This window comes from Pinus tabuliformis, chromosome 6 (assembly GCF_031772625.1).
Source record: "Pinus tabuliformis cultivar Carrire ecotype Pingquan chromosome 6, CPIR1, whole genome shotgun sequence".
Taxonomy (NCBI): Eukaryota; Viridiplantae; Streptophyta; class Pinopsida; order Pinales; family Pinaceae; genus Pinus; species Pinus tabuliformis.
The window spans coordinates 368,981,907-369,006,848 of record NC_142292.1 but is presented as its reverse complement, the minus strand read 5'-3'; the positions used below and the strand labels follow the sequence as shown (position 1 = coordinate 369,006,848).

The 24,942-nt window shown below is 38.1% G+C and overlaps 1 protein-coding gene across 10 annotated transcripts in view; it reads right to left on the bottom strand.

Annotated features, from left to right (window-relative positions):
- Positions 1 to 18,829, bottom strand: part of LOC149258830 (Peptidyl-tRNA hydrolase II (PTH2) family protein) — a 401,298-nt gene extending 382,469 nt beyond the window's left edge. For 5 of the 10 annotated variants that reach the window (XR_016256989.1, XR_016256990.1, XM_089416451.1 and 2 more), the window contains exons 1-2: positions 18,504 to 18,824; positions 18,214 to 18,414 (exon numbers count right to left, since the gene is read on the bottom strand). Coding sequence is in view for 8 of the 10 variants with exons in the window: in XM_089416451.1 (XP_089272577.1) it covers positions 18,214 to 18,414; positions 18,504 to 18,536 (234 nt within the window). In the remaining 2 variants the exon portion in view is untranslated. Of the gene's footprint in view, positions 1 to 18,213; positions 18,415 to 18,503 lie in introns of all 10 variants that reach the window. The other 5 variants (XM_089416437.1, XM_089416429.1, XM_089416420.1 and 2 more) reach the window with 4 other exon arrangements.
- Between the last annotated feature and the right edge of the window lie 6,113 nt (positions 18,830 to 24,942).

The window sequence follows — 24,942 nt, the reverse complement described above, 5'->3', positions numbered from 1 at the left end:
GGCTGGCGCCACATCTTGTGTCCTCTTGTCTTGGCTTGTCTTCTGCGATTTATGTTTATGTTCTATCTACATTTTACTATCATGCTAAATGTGATTGCTAATCTAGAATTGATATTGAGTTAATGTGAAAAATTGAAGCAAATTGCTCTCAACATAGATCATACCTAAAATTAATAGTACACGTAGGAAATGTGACCCTATGGTGTCTATGAGGATAAGGAACACAGGAGTATAATTATCTTCAAGACCCAAAAATTATTTCTAAGGAAAATGTCTCAATTAGAATAAATAGCCAACTATTAATTATTTTCCCAAGTCTAACTTACAAAAATTGGTTAATTAAATCAGATTAATTGAGGAAAATCGATTTTTCTCTAGAGACTTTTGTAGAAGTCACTTGATGGGGTCAAGATGATCTTAGCCATCAATTGTGATTAGATTGTAGTCGTTGGTTGCTCAACGAGAAATTATAAGAGCAGTTCAATGGGGCTTTGGAGATCACTAAGTAACTGCGATTTGCAGTGATAGCAAGGGCACAGAAGGAGACACTAGCAGAAGGGTTTCAGCAAAGAGTTTGGGAGAAGATTTCCGAAGAAGAATTTCTCAGTGATTTCCAGTTTCCATTGACAGGAAGGAGATTGATTTCACCAGCAGAAAAGGAGACTGAAATTAGCAATGGGAATTGCCAGTTTACTAGTGCAAGTGGCAGAGGAACTTGTTCCAATTTGCCAGTGCTGGATTTATCACTCAGAGGTAGAGCGAGTTGGTCAAACGAGTTATTGGAGGTCGATTTCTAGCAGATTAATTTTCCTAGAGGCAGTGCAAATTTCTAAAGCAACTAGTGCGAGTTGCAAAACCAGTGTGAGTTGTCGGGAGGAGTGTGAGTTGCACAAGGGGGGCGATTTCATCTGCGAGAAAGACTCTTGTGTCTCTAGATTGATTTGGCGAAGAGAATATTATTTGCCAGTGAGAGGCAAGCAGTTGTTGTATTTCTCAAATTACTGAAGAATTAATAATAAAACCCTCATCTGCATAACTAGTTTTCTGCACATTGGGGTTTTTCTAATGACTATTGTCCAAAAATATTGGTTTCAATCATTTTGTGTGTGCATTATTTCTCAGTTCCTATATTTATTTGTGAAAATTACAGTAGTAAATTAACCGTTATTTGCCGAATTAAATTTTTGAAGACAAATAATCACCAGTAGATAGAAGATTAAATTCTATTTGTTGCAATTAAGGAAACTCCACATGGTATCAGAGCAGATCTAAGCGTAGAGGGTTTGCAAGAGTAAATCAGCATAGGGCACAAGAAGAGAAAACCAGGTGTTTCAACCCAATTCGATTTCTTTAGTTATTCTCCAGTTTATTTGAATTTCGCAGATTTCCGGAGATGACCACAGCAGGATTGAGAGATTACGACAAATTGGATGAAGCTTCCAACTTTGGCGTGTGGAGGGCCAAAGGAGTATGTGGAGAATGTTATTGTTGTACCTCAAGATCCACAATAGCTGGCAACCTACAGGAAAGAAAATGTCAAAGCGAAGAGGATTATCCTTGATGATGTTAAGGACCATATTGTTCTACATACCACAGACAAAGACACAGCGAAGCAGATGTGGGATGCCATAGTAAAATTGTACCAGAATCCTTCAAAGAATAGGAAGATGATTCTCAAGGAGAAGCTGAGGACCATCAAACAGCACAAGGGTGAAGACATGACTTCCTATCTCACCAAAGTTCAACTTGTCAAAGCGAAGAGGATTATCCTTGATGATGTCAAGGACCATATTGTTCTACATACCGCAGACAAAGACACAGCGAAGCAGATGTGGGATGCCATAGTAAAATTGTACCAAAATCCTTCAAAGAATAGGAAGATGATTCTCAAGGAGAAGCTGAGGACCATCAAACAGCATAAGGGTGAAGACATGACTTCCTATCTCACCAAAGTTCAACTTGTCAAAGATGAGTTGGCTACAGTAGGAGACAAGCCAAGTGACAACGAGCTAGTGCACATAGCACTGAATGGGTTTTCCAAGGAATGGAGTATGTTCATCCAAGTGATTTTTGGGCAAGACACACTTCCAAGATGGGATCACCTATGGAGTGACTTCACTCAGGAGCTTAGGCTCAGCTTGGTCAATGGCACCAGTAGCAGCGGCAAGGCACAGGAGGTGGAAAAGGAGCAGGATAATGTCGCCCTAGCAGGAAAGGGAAAGGCGAAGAAGGGGTCCAGCAAGGGATCCAACTCAAAAGTAGAAAAGAAGAAAGTGTTTTGGTTTCGGTCAACATGGACACTATGTTCGTCAATGTCCTAACCGAAAGAAGGACAATAAGGGGAAGCAGACAATAGCTTCAGCGGGCATTGAAGAATTGTCTTCTAGGTTGGAAGATGAATTCGCTCTCATAGCTTGCCTCTCTAGCTCCACGTCCACAGGAGTCTAGTATATCGACAGTGGAGCATCAACACATATGATGGGGGTTAGAGACTATTTCTCCAATTACAAAGAAGAGGAGATGGACTTCCAGATACAGGTGGGAAACAACATGAAATGTACTCCAGTTGGGAGAAGTACCATCAACATTTAAAGGGAGTCAGGAAAGAACACCAGTGTTACAGATGTGTTGCATGTGCCAGGTTTGGGTATGAACCTGATTTCAGTTTCTGCACTACAAGATAAGGGGTACAGTATCTAATTCGTGGAGCAGAAGGTGTACATCAAGCACCAAAGTTGGAAGAAGGTCAAACAGATTGGGGTTCGAAGCAACAAGTTATACAAGTTGCAGTTTGATTCTCCAAAGGCACTAATCAGTAGCAGTAGCAGTGGCAAAGACTTAGGAGAGCTATGGTATAGGAGGATGGGACACTTGTTGGGCATTGGATAATCCAGCACTCCTCGTGTGTTTTGCAACATGGCTTAACCGTCTTTCATGGATCCGTTAACTCTGGCGATGAGTTTGTTTACTAACACTTGCGGAATTTGGTATAACAACAATCGTGACTCCAACAAGTGGTATCGGAGCCAAAGGTCTCGAGTTCAAATCACACCCGGCTCGCGCTGGAGGAGATTGTTGGGCATTGGATAATCCAGCGCTCCCTGTGTGTTTCACGACATGGCTTAATCACCTCTCATGGATCCGTTAACTCTAGTGATGCATCCCTTTACTAACACCTGCAGGTTTTGGTGTAACGGCAATTGTGACTCCAACAACACTTACATCATGTATCACTTAGGTTGCTCAGGGAGACTGTGACAGGATTCCTAGAATTGAGCATGGAAAGCGATGATATGTGTTGGGGGTGCGTACTTAGGAAATTCGCTAAGGCAACATTCCAAAGGAGTGACAGTAGAGCCTGTGGTGTGCTTCAGTTAGTACATTTAGATATTTGTGGCCTGATGTCCACCAGATCTCTCAAGGCTTATGAGTGCTTCATGACCTTCATAGATGACTTCTCCAAGAAAACCTGGATCTATTTTCTGAAGACAAAGGATGAGGTCTTCACTCGCTTCCAAGAGTTCAAGGCTCTTGTGGAGAACACGACAAGTAAAAAGATCAAATTACTTCGGACAAATAATGGAGGTGAGTACATTGATAAAGCCTTCACAGGGTTTTGTGTGAAGGAGGGCATCATGAGAGAGTGGACTGTTGCATACAACCCACAGCAGAATGGGGTTACAAAACGAAAGAATAGGACAATTGTTGGGGCAGTAGAGGCAATGTTATATGACCAAGATATGCCTAAGTTTCTATGGGCAGAGGCATGTAGCACAGCAGTGTACAAACATAACGGGGTTCCTCACAGAGAGTTGAGGAAGATAACACCAGAGGAGCTCTTCACAGGGAAGAAGCCAAAGGTTAGACACTTCAGGATCTTTGGCAACATAGCATACTATCATATGTCGGACGATAAATGCACCAAACTGGATCAAACTATAGAGAAGGGCTATTTCATTGGCTACAGCGAAACGTCCAAGGCAGACAAGATCTATATTCCTGGTAGCAGAAGGATCATCGTGAGACGGGACATAAAGTTCCAAGAGGAGAAAGCCTTCAGGAGATCTTGCGAGTTGCTAGCAGATGATCAAAGTGGGCCAACAAAAGCTCCAAGGGTTGAAGAACAGTTGCAGGGACAGCAGAGTACTAATACATTTACCAACACAAACTCTAGCTTAGGTGGAGGAGGTCCTGTGAGTTCGTAGCAGACAAAGCAGCAGGGGCAGGATGAGGAGCTTGAAGCTCCAATCACCACCAGTGGAAGAAGAAGTATAGAGGTGCTCCAAACATTGAAGGATGCATAAGAGTTCTTAGGAGCTCCTCGATCGAGCACCAGAGAGCGCAGACAACCAAACAAGTACAAGGCGTTGGTGACAGAGGTCATTGACAGGGAGCCTTCTGATTATGATGAGGCTACACAACATCAGGTGTGACAAGATGCCATGATGGAGGAATACAACTCCATCATGATCAATGATGTATGGGAGGTCATGCCTAGACCAGTGGACAGGGCAGTAGTAGGCTCTTGATGGATCTACAAGACCAAATGTGCAATTGATAGCAATGTGGAGAAGTATAAGGCTAGGTTTGTGGCCAAAGGATATGCGCAGAAGGAATGCATATACTATGAGGAGACTTTCACACTAGTGGCCAGATATACCTCTATCAAGGTCGTGATCTCATTGGCAGTGCATATGGGATGGAACATTCACCAGATAGACGTCAAGATTGCATTCTTGAATAAGGTGAGAGAGGAGGAGGTGTATATCGAACAGTCAGAGGGATTTGAGACACGTGGGAGAGATATGCATGTATGAGAGCTACAGAGGGTGCTACATAGACTCAAACAAGTTCCTAGGGCATGGTATGGTCAAATCGATAGCTACTTGCAGTAAATGGGCTTCGTGAAGAGCGAAGCAGACTCTAACCTCTACTATCTAATGGTAGGAAGTGAGCCACTCATCCTAGTGTTGTATGTGGATGATCTATTCTTGACAAGGCCGTCAAGGCTCATAGAGGACTACAAGAGGGACTTGGCAACTGAGTTCGAGATGAAAGATTTGGGACTGATGCATTACTTCCTAGGACTAGAGGTATGGCAAATGAACGGGAAGATCTTCCTTAGGCAAGGAAGATATACTATGGAGATTCTGAAGAGATTCAAGCTACAGGACTATAGACCCATATACATGCCTATGATTACCAACTGGAGAAAGATAGATGCATTAGAGGACGTAGATGTGGACCCAACCTTGTATAGGCAACTCATCGGATCTCTCATGTATCTAGTCAACAAAAGGCCAAACATTTGTTTCACGGTCAACACTCTCAGTCAGTTCATGGTGGAGCAAAAGAGAGTGCATTGGACAGCAATGAGACACGTATTGAGGTATCTATGAGGTACAGTAGAGTATGGTTTGTGATATACTCGAGGTGATGGTGTCAATTTGTGTGGATATACAAATGTAGATTGGGCAGGCAGTTCAGTGGATTAGAAAATCACCTTATGGTGTTGCTTCGGTATTTGGATCAGGGGTTGTCTCTTAGTGCAGCAGGAAGCAAAAGTTTATGCCATTAAGTCCTACAGAGGCAGAATACATGGCAGCTAGCATGGCCACATGCGAAGCTATTTGGCTTTAGAACCTACTAGTGGGTTTGTTTGGTTAGCAATTAGATTTGACCAGTATCTAATGCATAGTTTTAAAAACCGCTCAGAAAAACCGGTAACCGGTCAAACCGGCCGGTTAGCTAGCTGGCCGGTCCGAACCGGCCTAAAAACCCGGTCAGATCCCTCGTTTGCCCGAATTTTGGCCCTAACCGGTAAAAACCGGCCGGTTTAGGACGGAACCGGCCGGTTTGTATCAAACCGGCCGGTTCCGTCCTAAACCGGCCGGTTTATGGCAAGCCCACCGATTCATGAAAAAAAGCGCTGTTGTTTTGTGGTTTAGGGGTTTTGGGGGGGAGGTAAAGGTATTTTCCCTCCAAAAACACCCTCTCCAAGCTATAAGAGACCCCTCTCACTCTCATTTGTCTCACACAACTGATTTGGAGTGTTTGTGAGTTTGTTTGTGAGCTTGGAGAGTGTGGAGTTTTTGCTGAAGTAGTCATCTTGGAGTTGGAGTTGGAGCTATTTTGGAGATAGTGTGTAGCTGTCAGTGGAGTTGCCATCTTCAAGAGGAGGCTAAGGGAGCTAGTTTGCATTTCCAGGTAAGGATTTGCACTTGATAATTCCTCATTTGAGTCTGTTGTCCATGAATTTTTTTTTAATGTGTTATACTTATAAACTTCTCACTTCTATGATCTATCATGTATGCTATAAACTCTCTAGCTCTATGCTATCAAATTTTGTAGCTTGAGCCTTGCATGTGCATTTGTTTTCCTACATTTATCTTTGGTTTTCCATTTTGCTTAGCTGCAATTTTTTTTTAAATGGCAGATTTCTTTGCAAATTGTTATTATTTCAAGCAAACATGGCTCCAAAAGGAAAGGACAGTGCATGGGTTCATTGTGATGTAATTGATGGAAAAATGATATGCAAATTATGCCATAAATCTATTGGAGGTGGGGGTATTCTTAGGTTGAAACAACACTTGGCTGGGGTAAGAGGCCAAGTAAAGCCATGTGATGCACCAAATGCACTGTTAGGTCCTATTAGGGCAGAATACATTGCCAAGCTTGAAAAATTTTATGAGGATAAGGCTAGGGAGAAGGCCATCCAAGATGAAATTGCAAGGAAGAGGGAATTAATAGAAGCCATGAAAGAGAGTGGGTATGATGATTATGAGATTCAAGACTCCACTTCTATCCCTTCCACCAATGACCCCTTTCAGTATGTTCATCCTTCTGTTGGAGTTGGCCAACCATCAAAAGGAACAAAGAGAGCAAACATCCAAAGTTATTTCTCATCTTCTGCCAACATTGCCTCTTCTAAATCTAATCCCACTTCCTCCCAGCCAAGTTCTCAACCCACTTTGGATCAACATTGGAAAAAACAATGCAAAGAAACTTCTCACCAATACATTGCTAGATGGTGGTATGATTCAGATATCCCATTTAATGCTGCTCGCTCACCTTATTACCAAGCTATGTGGGACTCTGTTATAGCTGCAGGAAAGGGCTTCAAAGGCCCTAGTATGCATGACTTGAGGGGAGCTCTTTTGCAAAAAGAGATATCTTCCATTGATGAGTATTTGGTTGAGTTTAAAGAGTCATGGCTCAAAACAGGTTGTTCCATTATGTCAGATGGATGGACCGATGGAAAGAACCGCACTATCATTAATTTCCTTGTTTCTTGCCCTCAAGGAACCATGTTTTTGAAATCAGTTGATGCATCTGATAAGGTAAAGGATGCAATCCTTCTATTTGAGCTTTTGGATAATGTTATTCAGGAAGTTGGGGAGCAGCATGTTGTGCAGGTCATCACTGATAATGCCTCAAACTATGTTCTTGCTAGAAAGATGCTTGAGGCCAAATATAAGACCATATTTTGGACACCATGTGCTGCACATTGCATAGACCTCATGCTTGAGGATATAGGCAAAGTGGAGTGGGTAAAAAACACTGTAGAGCATGCCAAGTGCATTACAAAATACATTTACAACCACTCATGGGTATTGAACCTAATGAGGAAACACACTGGAGGCAAAGAGCTTGTTAGGCCTGCAATTACGAGATTTGCAACTCACTTCCTCACGTTGCAATGTCTCAATGGTCAACATAAAAACTTGCAGAAAATGTTTTCCTCTGAAGAATGGTCTGAATCTCGGTGGGCTCGTAGACCAGATGGAAAAGACACCAAAAAGAAAGTGTTAGACACTTATTTTTGGAAAAGGTCTGTAGAGCTTGTGAAAATTACCGAGCCCCTTGTTAAGGTGCTAAGGTTGGTGGATGGGGAAAGATTGGCCATGGGCTACATTTATGAAGCTATGGATCAGGCAAAGGAGCAGATACGGGCAGCTTACAAGGACAGGTTAGCTAAATATGGCCGTATATGGGAGATCATTGATAACAGATGGAACAATCAACTCCATCGTCCTATACATGCAGCCGGGTATTTTTTGAACCCAAGGTATCACTATAAAAATCGGCTAGGAGATCAGCATGATGGGGAGGTCAGAGCTGGATTGATTGATTGCTTGGAGCGCATGGTCCCTAACCATGTAGACCAGTTGGAAATACATAGACAGCTTACTATTTTCAATATGGCAAGTGGTACTTTTGGCAAAAACTTGGCAAAGATGGCAAGAGATGTGGACCAACCAGGTAAGCAATTCCAATTTCCATTTTGTTTTTCATTTCAAGTTAAAATTGTTTACGTTCTTTACAATTCAAATTATAAACTAAGTTACTAATTATTGTCTTTTTCTTTGCAGCACATTGGTGGGAGTCATTTGGTGGCCAGTGTCCTCAATTGCAAAGGTTTGCAATTAGAGTCCTCAGTCAAACTTGCAGTGCTTCAGGTTGTGAGCGCAATTGGTCTGTTTTTGAGCGCATACACACGAAGAAGAGAAACCGTTTGGAACAAAAACGGTTAAATGATCTTGTTTTTGTGCAATACAACCTTCGACTGAGGAGGAACCAAATGATGAGCAAATCACCTGATCTAGATCCCATTGTGTTGGACGATATTGATCCAACATCAGAATGGGTGGAGGAGACTGAAGATCCTGTGTTTAAGGCTGATTTTGATATCGACATGGCTTTAGCGGGGGATGAGGCAGATTATGTGGCGGCATCAGAACCAGGATCAGTAGCGGCATCAAGGAAAGGCAAGGAACCAATGGAAGGCACTAGTCGTGCAGGTCGACAAACTCGTGCTTCCATTAGGTCCACTTCTATTGTCATTGGTGGCATTGATACTGATGTTGCAGATCAGGCTGAGGCATCCTCAGACTCTGAACCAGATGATGTCTATGTAGCTCCTGATGATGATCCTGTGTCTAGTAGTGGTGATGGACTTGATGATTGATCATGTGTACACTGTAGACTTGTAGTAGGCCAATGGCCTCATAGCTTGCAGCATTGTTTTTGGACTTTATAGGCCATTTAGAGCCTCATTTCTTATGTATTTTGCTATTGATATGTATTGCACTCGGTGCCATTTTGATATATTCACCTTTGCATGGTATATAAATGAGCAAACTTTGCATATTTTGTCTCTATTGGCTTGGAATCATGGTTTTACATCTTAAAAATAGTTTTGTTTCATTAAAAATTAATTATTTAATGTATTTTTTTAAAACCGGTTCGTTTAGACCAAACCAGTCCCGGTTAGACCGGTTCCGGTCGGTAAACCGGTTCATTAGGTGGACCAGTCTGGTCACCGGTTCCGGTTTTAAAAACATTGATCTAATGTGATAATCAGAGTTGCATCAGGCTCTCTAATGTTGAAAAATGTAACTAGGTTCGGTCTTCATAAAATGTATTTGTCAAAAGAAATTTATTATTGTTATAATGACTTAATAAAGCATGGGCTTCATGCTTGGGTCATCATTTTATTAGTCAAAGTCCCCATTGTGGACTCCTAGGATTAATAAAGAGACATTATAGTCATTGTATATTTTATGAGACCCTTCTTGGGATTTCGAACGATGTAAAAAGTATTATTTTTTAGTCAAAGATGAGTTATGTAACCTCCGCACCAAGTCGGCCTCAAGAAGATCAAGTCGGCCTCAAGGAAGGCAATTTGACCTCACACATAGTTCAATATCTGAAGCTGGAAGCTGGGAAAAAGTGTGAAGGTGAAGAAGGAGTGCGAGTTTGGTCAAGAAGGGAAGGACAAAATCGAAGTTTTAGTCTCTCTCTCTCTCTCTCTCTCTCTCTCGGACTAATTTAGGAGATTGAAGTCTCCTTGTCAAAGTCGAAGTTGTTGTTGTCTGTTGATGCTGGAAGCTGCCAAGTCGAAGTTGTTAGGGTCAAAGTGTTGTTGCTACTAGGTCAAAGGTTGGATCAAAGAAGGAAAAGTTGGCTTGGTGTGGAGAAGGTCTGTGTCTAGGTTGAAGAGTCTCAAGAAAAACTATTGAAAGAAGAGATTTTCATTGGACTTTCCCCTAGATAGGGGTTTTTCCCTGACAGAGTGCCTACATCTTGTGTCTTGTGCTTTTGTGATCTTCATGCACACATAATTTGGTAATTGCTTTATGAAAGATAATATAACAAATAAGTAAAAGAAGCCAACATAATTCACAACTAATTATCAAGAAAGAGAAATCTAACCCTAATTCTACTAGCATTGATTTCTCAACATGGTATCAGAGCTAAGGTGGAAGAAGATTGAAGATCACTTCGTTGGCTTGAAGGAAATGATTACTCTCTCTATGATAAGAATGGGATTCAATTCTACATGAAGATGGATCAAGAAGATTGTCTACTACTTATTGAGCAAGGTCAAAAGTCAAGGGTTCTTAGCTGCACTTACAGGATTACTTAATGATGATAATGCATGGATCATCGACAAGGAGTATCAAGACCTATTATAGGGGAAAGTAAACAACTACAAACTCTATCAAAGGAACCATCTTCTCATGCAGTGGAATTGGGAGACAACAAAAGCTGTGTTGTTAGAGGCCTGGGATCAACATCTTTGAAGCTGGAGAATGGAGCAAAACTACATCTCAACGACATATTATATGTTCCAGGTTTGAAAAAGAATTTGCTTTCAATTTCTTGCTTAGAAGATAAACGGGATAGAGTTTCTTTTGTTGATGGAAAGGTCTTGGTTTGGGGAAAAATTTAAGTCTTGATAAACTAGGGTTATTGGAGTTCGTGAAGGAAGCTTGTATAGAGTCATTACACCACCTCCTCAAGAATTAGTTCATATGGAAATCACTCTCATTGAGCTATGGCATAGAAGATATGGTCATCTTCACTACAAGGTCATTCCCACTCTTAAACATCTAGTTCATGGTATCCCCGATATCAAAGAAGTCGTGAAGGAGTTTGCAAGGGATGCTCTTTGGGAAAACATACAAGAAAACCATTTTCAAATAGTGAAACAAGGTCTAAAGAAATATTAGAATTTAGACCTCATACATTCTAATGTGTGTGGGCCCATGTCTGACAAATCACTTGGAGGTCATCTTTACTATGTAACATTTATTGATGATCACTCTACAAAGACATGGCTCTACCTTATCAAGAAAAAGGATGAAGTATTACAGAAATTCAAGGAGTTTAGATGTGAAGTAGAAACCCTAACCGAAAGGAAAATAAAGACTTTGAGATCTGACAATGGTGGGAAATGCACTTCTAAAGAATTGATTGCATATTGTAAAGAAGCAAGAATTAAGAGGAAGCTTATTGTTACCTACTATCCTGAACAAAATGGAGTGGCCGAAAGAAAGAATAGGACAATTGAAGGTGTACGAACAATGCTCCTTGATCAAGACTTACCGAAATTTCTATGGTGAGAAGCAGCAATGATAGCCGTATATATTCAAAATAGAAGTCCTCATAGGATTCTTGAAAATATGACAACCGAGGAAGCATTCACAGGGAAGAAGCCAAATGTGGACCATCTCTGAATCTTTGGGAGTCCTGCCTAGTATCAGAGCTAAGGTGACAAGTCAAGGAAAGGCAGCTTGAAGAAGGACCATCAAAAAGAGTATCAAGCAAGGTCAAGACATCAAAGAGGACATCAAATCATCAAGAAGGGATACATAAGGGTCGAACAATCTAAGGAGCATCAAGAAGGACTACCCATTTCAAGGATCACACCATCTAGAAGCAACAACAACAAGAAGACCTCAAGGACCCCACCTCCACTCAAAGAAAGAAAGTATATACATATAAAGCATCTTTAAGTCTCCATTTCAAAGAAACAAGAAGAGCTGTTGTCATCGTCATCAAAGGAATCAAGGGGTTCTCCCTCTGTTTAAAATTTTAAATCAAGGATCACATCTCAAGCATATTTGAAGAAAGACATCATCGTCAAAATCAAGAAGGCATCAAGTTGAAGGTATCACCATCAAAGGAGCATCTTCACTTAACAAGTAAGTATCCTTATATCTATAACTGAATCTACTATCAAAATGACTTCACTTTGCATAGAGAGCAGTTGGTTGGGTCATCAAATTTCCTTGCATGGAAGAAGAGAACAGATTTGATCCTCATAGAAAATGAAGTCATTGGACATGTTAAGGGTTCAATTGTCAAACCACCAAAAGAAGCAGTTGAAGCTATAGCAAAATATATGAAAGAGGAAATAAGGCCTCAAAGAATCCTTATAGAATCAATCAAGGATTCCCTCATCCTTTATGTCACAAAATTGGAGAAGTCAAAAGACATCTATGACAAACTGGTAGAATTATTCTCCGTAAGCACTGCAGGAGATGTAATATCTTTGAGAACCGAGCTATATAAGATGAAGGTATCAAAGGAAGAAGGGATAGCCTCGTATCTTATGAGGGTGTCAAAAATACGAGACCAACAGCAAGAGTTGGGTGAAATAATGTCCGACAAAGAGATGACCACCATGGTGCTTAATGCACTACCTGATAATGGGGCAACTTCATATCAAGCATCTATGGCAAGAAGGAAGGCACCCCATTTAGTGAACTCTGGTCATTGTGTAAAATTGAAGAAACTAGGTTGAAGGCAAAAAATGATGTAGGACCAAGCAAACAAGTTCAAGCATTTGCTGCCATGGCTAGGAGAAAAGGAAAGTTTAAAAATTTTGGTCCTTGGAAAAGGAAGAAGATCGATATGTCAAAGATCCAATGTTATGGCTATCAGGAATATGGGCATTTCAAGAGAGATTGTCTGAAACTCAAGAAGGACAACAAGAAAAGGAAAGAAAGGAATGAAGCCCATGTCATCGAAGAAGTGGAAGAACCTGAGAAGAAGAAATCAAAGGAGGAGGAAGTGAAATATCTCTATTATGACTGAGATAATCTCCTTCACTTTGTTCTTTTTTAGTTTTTGTGAAAGATAGTTATCATGGTAGAAAGTAATGTAAGCATGATAGGATGCATCATATTAGAAGCATACGATGGAATCAAGAACTCATGACATCATTATAGAAGCTTGAAAGGATAGTTGAAGTAAAAATCTACATGGATGTAGCAATCATCATAGAAAGGAAGTAGCTCTTGGTAACCTCATTGAAAGCATAAGTAGTAAATATGAAGAAAGTCATCTAGCATGATAGAAGATAGAAAGAACTCATCATACATCATCATCATTAGAAAGGAGCATTTGTAGGATGAGGATAATCAAGATCCTCTGTTGGAATCTTCATTAGAAGGTTCACCTCTACTTGGAAGAAGCAAGTGTCTCGTTGATCATTTCACCTTGTGTGGGATCTATTGTTTAGAAGGATGATGGTATGGTGACAAAGGATTGCAGCATGTCAAGATGGTTGAAGTACTTTCAATCAAGGAAAGGAAGCTACCAAAGAAAGTCTAGATGACCAAAAGGAGAAAAGAGGTATGTATATGTTTGATAGATTAAGTCATTTTATCATATAGTTGCAGATAGCATGGGTGAATGCTCTACCTCATGAGCATGATGGAAGAAAATGAATCTCTTCCTGTGGAAAGATGCATGAAGGCATGATTCACATATTAACAAAATGAAATCAACATAATATGTCCTCATATGGAATATGAGGTAGTTGATAAAGATGAAGGAACCATGGATGGAAGTTCCTGGGAGCAATATGTGAAGAAAGAAAGAAGAGATAGTGAAAGATGCAACTATGGTCACGTAAGAAAAGATAATCAACATTCGATGACTAGAAGAATTGGCCATGACATCTCCATAGAGAAGGTATGAATATCCTGAGAAGGTTTGTAAAGACTGGAGACCCTTGACATTGAAAATCTTGGAGATGTGTTTATGAATGTGCAAGATGTTGATGTTGCCAGCAAGCAGATAGCATGATGAAAAGCCATCACAAAAGGTAACTTTGATTTGATGTTCATTTCTTATTTTTGAATAACATATGGATAGGTTGATACTGAGCTACCGAAAGAGAGTTGTAGATGTCACCTACAACTAGCACTCATGTGGTTGGATGGAAGATCTTGAAGGAAACATGACTTGGAAGAGGTAGTTGTATGAAGAAAAGCCAAATGTGGATTGAAAGATCACTTTCTGATGAAAAGAAGGATGACATGACTATTGGTTCAATCCTATGGTTCGTTGAAGGAAAGTGATGGATGGTTGATGCCCTACAAAGAAGAACTAGAAGATGAAGGCTCCATAATGAAGAAGATGAAATTCATGACATCGAAAGGAGGAGCTCTACTAGCAATTGATAGTACCATGATCTCCACCAAAGAGTTGTTGTTGAACAAGTCCCTAGTTAAGAGGGAGCTTGGGTATATTCCTTTTATAGGAATGAGTTGGTCCTCCCTAGTTAAGAGGGAGTGACAGATATGGTTCTCTACTTCATGTGTCATGCACTAGACCAAGACTAACAGTCGTAAGTCTTAGTGAAGGCCATGAGGAGAGATAGACACATCATTCTTGTCTTCATATTGTGAAGAAAGAATGGAGGATTGGGTAAGCGTCTAAGGCGGATTCCGATACTATTTGAAGATGAGGTAGGGCATCCAAGATGAGCATAGTCGAAGAGGAAATTCCTTGAGGATGTGTTATTCCAAGATAGGAATTGTCCTAAAAGGACATACCCTGTGAACACCCGGGTGGGGTATGTGCCTTGAGAGACAATGATGATGGTGTCTGTCAGTCATTGGTCTCGCCAGCATTGTGCTCTAATCTTGTGGAGAGATAGAGTTGTTAGTCAAGGCCTTGCTATGTGACAATGTTGGTTGGTATAATAAGATTCTCTAGTATAAGTTGATAAGATAGCTTATGAGATGGCTTACCAATCCAACTCTTCTTATGAGAATTCTTTAGTTTGAGAATGTCCAAGTACCTTGTATGGATTATGAATACCTCCCTAGTTAAGAGGGAGTGTTGAAATATGTAACTAGGTTCGGTCTTCATAATGACATATGTAATCATGATTTTATGTATTTGATGTAAAGAGAAAAATAAATTTATTATTGTCATTCTTGAGGCATGGGTTTCATGCTCAAGGGAAATTTATTTTTAGGTCAAGCACCCATTGAGTGCTTCTAGGGCTTGTCTTTGAGTCAACAAGTCATAAGAGTCATTGTCATGTATGAAAGACCCTTTTGGGCATGTTACATATTGTAAAGAAAAATTTATTTGAGTCAAATTAGAGTCAAAGACCCTCCAAGACCTTGTCATGGTGCCTCAAGCAAGTCGGCCTACATGAAAGATCAAGTTGGCCTCAAGGAAGCAATTCGTACCCCTAGAAAGCCTATAAATAAGAAGGAACTTGGCTTCATTTGTATACACAACAAGCAAGTTCGATCTCCTCAAGAAAGACGCTGGAAAAGGACGAAAATCATGGATAAGAAGAAGAAAAGCAAGATCGAAGTTTTTGGGTTTCTCTCTCTCTCTCTCTCTCTTGTTAGGGTTTCAAAAGTTGTTGGGAAAATCGAAGTGTTGGAAATTTGTTGGGCAAGTCGAAGTGCTAGATAGTTGTTGGGGTTGAAATTGCAGAAGAAACTATTGGATCGAAGTTGCAGAAGAAACTGTTGAGTCGAAATTGTAGAAGAAACTATTGGGTCGAAATTGCAAAAGAAACTGTTGGGGTCGAAGTTGCAGAAGAAACTGTTGGGGTCGAAGTTGTTGGAAAGAAAGCTCATCAAGGAGAAAGGTTGACTTGGTCTTGGAGGGGTCTTTGTCAAGGGTCTTAGGTCTTGGAATTCGTCATTTGAAGATTCTATAAGAAGAGAAGAATTCTTGTGGGTTTTCCTCTCAAGAGGAGAGGTTTTGGCCCTGGCTAATCACCAACATCTTGCGTCCTCGTCTCATTGTTCTTTATGATTTGGTAGTCGTTTGATGAGAAGAACACTAAATATAATCAAGAGAAAGAAGAAGCTAATTAAGTTAAGTAAAAGTACATCACAAGCAGTTATCAAAGTAAGAGAAATCACCTAATCTAGCTGCCCTAGATTTCTCAACAGTTTTGAGGGAGCACAATCAACAACCAGATTGGTTAGCCAACAAAGCTATAGCACTAAAAATGGGGGTGATTAGTATCAATGGGATCACAAGTTATCAACCCATACCTTAACCAAATATAAATGAATCCAAAGGCGTGCATCAAGGCATTAATTCTCTTTATGCCATGCATTTACATGCCTCATTCTCAAAGCGATGCAAGTAAATTGATGAAAGAAGTATACACCCATCACATGTTTAGCTTCATGGCAACACATGATTTTGAATTATCAATTGATGTTTATCACTGTCAAGGAAGGCATCCATGGGAAGTTGGAAATTTATTTCTATTGTTCATCCATTATCTGGTAAGAGATGTTATTGTTTTTAGTTTTGTAATAAGCCTATATGGTCTACTTAATTTTAATCAAAGAGGAAAGCTAAGAGGGTTGCTATCTATGTGCTACATCTGTGCGGGGGGGGGGCTTTTGAATCTCTTTCCCTCTCAATCAATATTTGGATTCCACCCTCTGGTAGTGGTTTGTCTCTCCTTTTTCGAGCACTCACTCTCAAGAAGTGTGGATTATTTCCTTCGTTGGTCCAGTCCTTTATTGTGTCCAGGGTTCTCCGACATTATAGTCTCAAAGAGAGGCAAATTGGGGGAATATTGGTGGTGCTCTTGCACGTAGAAATGCTTATCTTTTGGTTTTTGGTTTGCCATTTTTATTTGACCCCAACCTAGTGTCTCGGTCTTTGTGTCATCCTAATCGATTATAGGGAGGTGCAAGAAATTAGATGTATTCTTCGGAACCATGAGGAGTCAATCCAATGCAATAGGGCTTCCATCTTTTCAGTGACTACAAGGGTTCAATATAACAAGCCCAGGCCATTTCTCAATTTGCATCAATTATAGGTACTCTAGTCCAAAAGAAACAACCAACAGTGACTCTAGAAGTGGAAATGCAGCCTGCTGAGAAATATCGTTCTGAATTTGAGCCAAGGGAGCCCAATCTGGGGCCTCTAACCAAAGAATGTCAGTAAATTCAACCCATGGGGATATAAAACAAAGAGGATACCATGCATCAGTTGATTGATGATGTGGAGATTGTGAAGCAAGACTTGTCCCTCCAAATGTAGACCTGGAAGAGGCTGTCAGCTGCTATGTCTTCCACTAAGTTTAATGTTTTCTAAAGTTATTAGAATATTAGGTGTTTATTTTAGACTTCACAGCTGCAGAAGTGCTGGGACCTTTTGCTCAACGACATATGTAAGCACCATATTTGGCACTGTACTTTGCTTGGAATTTTTTGATATAACCTATGCTGTACTCTCACTGTTTGCTAAGCTACTCTTTATATAATATAAATTTCCAAATTGCAGCTAAAAAATATATAGGCATACCACTTATTTTCTTTATTTCTTATTTTGAAGAGAGATTTCATCATCACACTTTTGCAATGCACTTGGGGTATGAAGTGAGAAATCTGTCAAAGCCAAGTACACATTAGTCCTATACCTTATGCAAAATCACATCATGCCATTGAAACTTAGGGCACCTTTGCACTATGCGATAAAGCAGACCAGTCTATGGGTCGGTTGTGTAGTTGCTCAGCAGTAAATCAGTGGGAGTTTTCCACAACTGACCCAGGTTCGATTCCCAGCATTTTGTTGCTTGCACCCTCTCTCACCCACCTGGTGAGAATCACAGAGAGACACACCTCAAGAGATCGACCCCTCTCTAGCAAAGTAAACTTGCTAGATCACAACAAATCAACCAAGAATGAAAAAGATTAATGGCAGGAGTACATTGTGGATCACCCCAGTTGAACACCCCGCATTGGTGTTTTGGTTAAAGATCTATATACACAGGTAAAAGATCTTGAGTTCATAAGTTCGGGCCAAAAAGAGGAGTTTATCTTAAGAATTTTAAAGTAAGTCATTTTGACTAAAATGAACTGAACTTTGCCCAATTGCAAAATAGCTTGGATACCTATCAATTTATTGAGACTTATTTAAACGGTTAGAACAGAAGGTTAACAGTGCAAATCCCGCTTAAACAGATAAATGAAGGTAAGTTCCAAACATAGTTATTTTAATCTACCAAGCAGAAAACTTCAGCACATTTCAAATGAAGAAGAATTTCGCCAACCGCAGGTTACGAGTTCAAATACTACATAGATGCCAAAGTGGACCGTGGAAACGGAAAACACGGAAACTTATGCAATTGCTTACCATTTTAACCTCGTCGCCATTACCATCCGAACGCACGGGCCTGGTGCTGTTAACTCGGGCATTTTTCGCCCCTGTATTTGTAATCCTTCTAAAATTCTTGGGCAGCTTTACCAGTAACCCCAGAAGGAACCCTATAGCTAAGCCGGGCAGAAAGCTTTCAGGCTTGATGCTGCTTGAAATCCATGCACCTAGTTTTATTTCCTACATATCATGGTAAATAGAATGATGATTGAAAACTAAAAAGGTATTGAACATGTAATTGGCATTGTTGTGTAGTATAGATGGCATACAGATTTGCTGGCACTGTGCTTTGATCTCAGCATCCTACCACATGAATTTGCTAAAATTTATTTATATCTGCTATATGTAAGTTATTTATTTATCTGGCTTTTCAATGGTTTGCAGTTTGTTGCTCGTGGGAAGAGATGTGGAGCTTGGCACAATTGTTGTATTTCGTGATTCTTCTTCACGTCAGTTCGCTCGCGAACTTCCAAAGAAGATGACCTTATGTTGCTCACGTACCGAATAAAAGTGGGTCAGGGCTCGACTTATAAGGCATGGGAGTGAAAGAACTCCCTTCCCGTTCAATCCAATGTTTGCACGAGTCTATTCAATCGTGAATATCGCTTATATTGTGTCATCTCTCCGGTTCTCAATAAAATTTTGAAATACAACGCGTTTAGAAGCCCTTTTTACCGTAGTCTAAACCATTTGTAAATTTGCCTTCAAAATCAGGGAAATTCTGGCAAGATTTTGATTAAAAAAAAAAAATCTTGTTTACTATTGTTGAAAGTGTCTCAACAGCTTATGATCGCGCTGAATCTATTTCCACCATCAAAAACATGATTCCAACACTCCCACTGCAAGACTTTTTGAAATTTTTTTGGCTTTTGATAGTGGGCAATTACTCCTAATGAGTTTTGGTTATTTTAATTAACATTAAAATTATTGGGAATTTATTTTTTGAAATAAATTTGATTTTAATATTTCTTACCTTATATTATATATCATTATCATGGTATGGCGCTGAGAGGAGATTAATTTTCTTTTAATTTTGGAAATTTATGTTGTTATTATAGATTTATTTTAACCTCCTTGGAGTTCACCTGGCAATCTCGTGAAAATGTAATGTGAGTTTGAGGTCCCATGTGCATATTCTCAGTTGCTTACCCATGGTTACATGTTTTTGGGTGACATGGTTTTCCTAAGGGTATAGTGGTAGTGGCCATAACCGACCCTATATCTCGTGAGTACAAAAACAACCCAGTTGTGGATTCCTCTAGTAATATATATATAAAATATAAAAATGAATTATAATTCTTATGTTAATTAGACCTAGTTTAAGTAGTAGAGAAGATCCTCCCTATTAGAGTTCAAAGATCTACTTATGACATGTTGTTCTTTATTAATCAACTATTAATTGAGACAATTTGTGAATTAATTGTTGATGGGGCTAACAAGGTATCAAAAATCTCATTACACTTCACTTTTGTTAATCCCTCCTTATTCTTAATAGTTTCAAGATTAATATAAATATATGATAATTTAAAATTCCTTAACCATAAAGAAGTAATAGCATATGCTTCCCAAAGAGTGACATAGGGATGAAGCTCAACTAGTTCAATCTAAAGAATATAACTCTAGTAATTCCCTTTTTTGTTTCCAACTTTTGTTCCTTTCACCATTGAGGAACCATTTTTTGCTTCTGTGTTAGCAAATTGACCATACTATTGGCTCTCTCAATGTTAGTCATGGTAAAGATATTTTTATAACTCTAGTAATTCCTTTTTTTGTTTCCAACTTTTGTTCCTTTCACCATTGAGGAACCATTTTTTGCTTCTATGTTAGCAAATTGATCATACAATTGGCTCTCTCAATGTTAGTCACGGTAAAGATATTTTCCTAGAACGAAGGAATGAGATAAATAAACCTTATCTCATTTTAGGTATGCAAGTTAAGAACAAGAGCCCTACCATTATATGCTTTATTTGCCACTCCTCTAAGTGAAGTGGTAGTGTAAATATAGTAAATAAGATCGATAATATTTCAAATTTTATTTTTGCATTATGGTAATTTTAAAATTTTAAAAATTGAAACTTTTTTTCTCATTTTATTTTATTAGTATTATATATGTGACACCAACTTCTCCAAAATATCGTGCATTAGTGTTGGGTCAATTTGTGGTGGTTTAAAATTCTTTACATACCACGATCTTTATTTGAAACCAAAGAGTGGTGCAATAAATTACGCCTTGGATAGCATATTGCTTAATTGACTACAAAATTGATATTTCACTTCCTTGCCTTTGCCCTCGCCCCCTTTGTGTGATAGAACTTTATGACTATATATGTGTGCACAATAAAGTTGGATGCATCCATATTGGTTCCTTTGAATTACTTTTACAACTATGAAAAGTCATCTTATCTCTTGAAATCTATTTTGAATCAATGTCAAGGGTTGATCTACAATGATTTAAAAGTTCTTACATGCCATGAGTATTTTACCAATGTGGGTGACCAAAATGGAGTCGCATTGCATATGAACCATATAGCTTGATGGACTACCAAACTAATATTATACTTACCAACCATTTCCTCAATCCCCTTTGTGTGGCACAAATCTATGGGTGTCTGTCTATGAACAATAAAATTAAATGCATCAATGTTGGTCCCCTGTAATCGCTTTTATAACTATGAAAACTCCTATGTTCTCTTATAGTGTGTCCCACATTTGTGTCAAAGGTTAGTGCATGATAGTCAAAAGTCCTTACAGGCCATGACACTTATGCTAATGGGATGCCCACAATGATGTGTCGCCCCTAACAAACATATTATTTGATTTGTGATTCCACTTGCCCATCCTTCACCCTATCCCTTTTTATGTGGCACAACTCTATAGGTGCATGTATATGTGTAGTAAAGTTGAATGTGTAAGTATTATTGCCTTGGAATTGCTTCTACAACTATAAAAAAAAAATCCTTTCCTCTCTTATAATTTATCCCACATCGGTGGTTAAGGCTAGTTATTAATGGTTTTAAAGTCCTTACATGCCATGATGTCCATGCTAATGGGGGTAGACACATTGAAGTGGAGTCTTTTATTAACATTTTACTTACTTAGTTGTGAGATCAATATTCCATTTACTTAACTTTCACTCATTCCTCTTGTGTGGTACAATGTCTTAGATGTGTGCGTGTACAATACAGTCTACCATATACGTATTGGTTCTTTGTAATTGTTTCTATGTCTACAAAAACTACTGCATACAGCTTGTACCAAGGTCAATTGCCTTAAATGTGTGTGTACAATAGAGTCAAATATATTAGTATTGGTTCTTTGTAATTGTTTTTATCACTATAAAAACTACTCCATATAACTTGTACCAAGATCAATCGCCTTTTTCACCTGCAAAATATATATATATATATATATATATATATAAAATAAAATAAAATAAAATAAAATAATAATAATAATAATAATAATAATAATAATAATAATAAATAAATAAATAAATAATAAATAATAAAATTGTTTTTTTTTTCCAAAAAAATTACATTTCACTGTTAGAGGGACTAATATTTCTTCTCAGATTGAGTATTGCACAACAGTTCTGCGAAACTTACATTCTTTGTTCATTGTCTGAGGGCTTTAATGACCTATAATTAACTCTTCTAAACTTGAATAATGTTGGCACTGATAATGAATGGAAATTTTGTACAGACTTACATCCTCTGTGATTACATAAAAAAATTAATAAATTGTTGATTGTATTGTTGTAGTAAGACAAAAAAAAAGAGATTATAGGTTGAATTTATTAATTCTGCTTTTTGTAGAAGCTTGGTAGCTGATTGCAAATTTCCTGTTTCTAGAAGTTGCTTTTAGTCATGTTAGCGCATTCGGAGGTGGTTCGTATGTTCTATAGTAGAGTGGAAAGTGTTAAGAATATGATTGCCTAACAATTCTTCAATTAGAATGTGTCTAGGCTCTAGAGATAGAACACTCTTTGATAATTTGTCAGCACAATTTTTGAACTCCCTATAGGTATGTTGGAAGTGGATCTCCTCGAAGTAACCTCTGATCTCTCCAATTATGTGTTTCCAGGTAGCCAAATTTAGTACTTCAAGCTTGGCCACACCTGTAAGCCAGTCAATAACACATTTTGAATCCCCCAAGATCAAGATATTTTTTATGTTTTTGTGCTTTGCAATTGTCATGAGGGTCCAAGCAGCTATGAGCTCTACTTTGGTGTTTGCTCCAAGACCAATGCCAATTCTAAATTATATGGATCTGTTCTCAGATAATTTGATCAGTCCTCGTCCACCACACAAATTTCTTTGTGCAGCCCCATAAAACAATCCAAAAGTAACATCAAAGGGGATCACAAAAAAAAAATATATATGTCTTCTTGGTCCTTTTATGGGGAGTTCATGGATATAGTCTCTAAAGTGAGCAACTATCTTGGATGATTAAGAAAGAGGCCCAATACTTTCATTTCTGAAGATGATTCTATTTATGAGAAGCCAAATGCCCCACACAAAGATGGGGAGAGGACCAAAGAGTTTTGATTTCTTGACCCAGAAGAGAAGAGATCCCGCAAAATAGGACCATCTAATGAAAGTGTTACTGCCCATAGTCATGAAGACGTTGTCCCATATTTCTTGTGTAATAAAGCAATTTGTGAACAGGTGATCTACAGTGTCTTCATGTTGTTTGCACATACTACAACAATTTGGTTCAATGAAGCCTCTTTTTTGAAGATTCTCCCAAGTCAATCGCCTTATAATCCTTAAGTTTAACATCTTGCCATCTACCCATGCACCATACATATAAATATACCCCACCATATTGCTAAAAATAATTTCTCCTACAAGGACACAAGGTCAAATCTAGAGCAGGGTAGAGTATTTACACCTTCGTAGACTTAGCAATTAAAATACGTGCAGAGGCCAATCCCTCATCCACAAACAAAGGTGCCCCATACATCAATTTGATGTTTGGCTTGGTCATGATCTTAAAATTAGATTATTATTATTATTAAACTTAGTTGATTATGGTAATCTTTGTGAATATATGTTGACTTCCAAACCTACCACCCCTTTGCTTTAAATGAAATGTTCATGATACATATCATCATATCAATAAATAAATAAATAAATAGTAAGGATATTTCCACATATCTACATAAGAAAATTGCAATCAAACTTACGAGATGGACTTTTTCACCAAAATATGGCAATACAATTTCAAGCAAGATTATAATTTTTTGTTATTTAAAATACATTTTTTAATGCATAAATGAATTGGACACCTAAAAAACCGCCAAAAACTTGACAAATCACACAACTTAAATTAAAATTCTTAAAAATATTTATCAAATTTTAAATAAAATTAACCAAAAAAAATCATTTCATTAGTAAGACTTCCATAAATAAATAATATTATCCACTATCCAAATAAAGGAATCATCAATACTAATAATAACTATCTTTACCAATGCATTTAATTAACGTGCAAAACCATTAACATTCTTTACTCTTTAGAATACCACCATCCACTTTTATGAACCAAACCAACCTCATTGGTTTAAAAAGTAGTTTTTTAATCATTTATTTTAGTATTTAACCAAAAGTTCTATAAGGAAGTCATCACTATTATAAGGAAGTTTTATATTAAAACGTTATTTTAATAAAAAAATTTAAATGAATATTTTATCATATATTCATTTTAAAAAAATAAAAAAATCATATAATTACTAATTAATATGTTTTTAAAATTCTCCAATAGTTATAAAATCTTTTTATATTAAAGTTTTACAAAATTTTATGATTTTAACTAAAAATTGAATAAAACAATATTCCAATTTCTTATTTAACTTACCAATTTTTATTATGAACTAGTTTATTTTTTATTCAATATATCAATCTTTATTATGAATTAGCTTAAATCCATTTTAATTTCAGATTTATTTATTTATTTTTGCAGAAGAAAAAACGATTTTTTTCCATTCAAAATAAAAAGAGAGTACATAATTAGAGTTCAATTATTGTGTGATCATCATGTTCCGAGTGGATCAGGATGTATTACAATGATATTCATTCGTTATCTAGCAAAACTATATATCCTATCTATCAGCCTTCAAATACGTTAACATCTATATATATTGTTTGTCAAACTTGTCTCTTATAGAATCATGTTTTCAATAAGTTTTGCTCAGTATATTTGGCGACTGGCACCAAATCTGTGTCTTAGATCCACCTCTAAAAAATCTAACATTTACTAAAAATGAAATAAACAAGAAGATGACACAAGAGAGTTTTGTATGCCAAATTAATGCATCTTGTATTAATCATAAGATCCTGAACAAAGGCTGCAAAATAGAACGTCCCCAACTCCTTCAATATACCTCTCTTCAATAAAAGATTTGCCACCTAATTTTGTTCCATGTAGATATGTTAAAAAGTGATATTCTGAAATGTCCTCTTCGGGTTACAGATACGGTGCATCCAATTAAACAAAATAGGATGATTAAATTGTGAATGATTCATAATCCAGTCTATGATGCCCTTGGAGTCCCCATGAATGTGAAGAACCTCTAATCCCAACCATTTGGCACAGATAAGTACACCCCAAAGAGCAATAATTTATGCTCTAATATTTGTGCCAATCCCACCCTCCCACCATAAGTGATAGTATTTGCCCATCTTTGAGACGATGAAAGTTCCACAA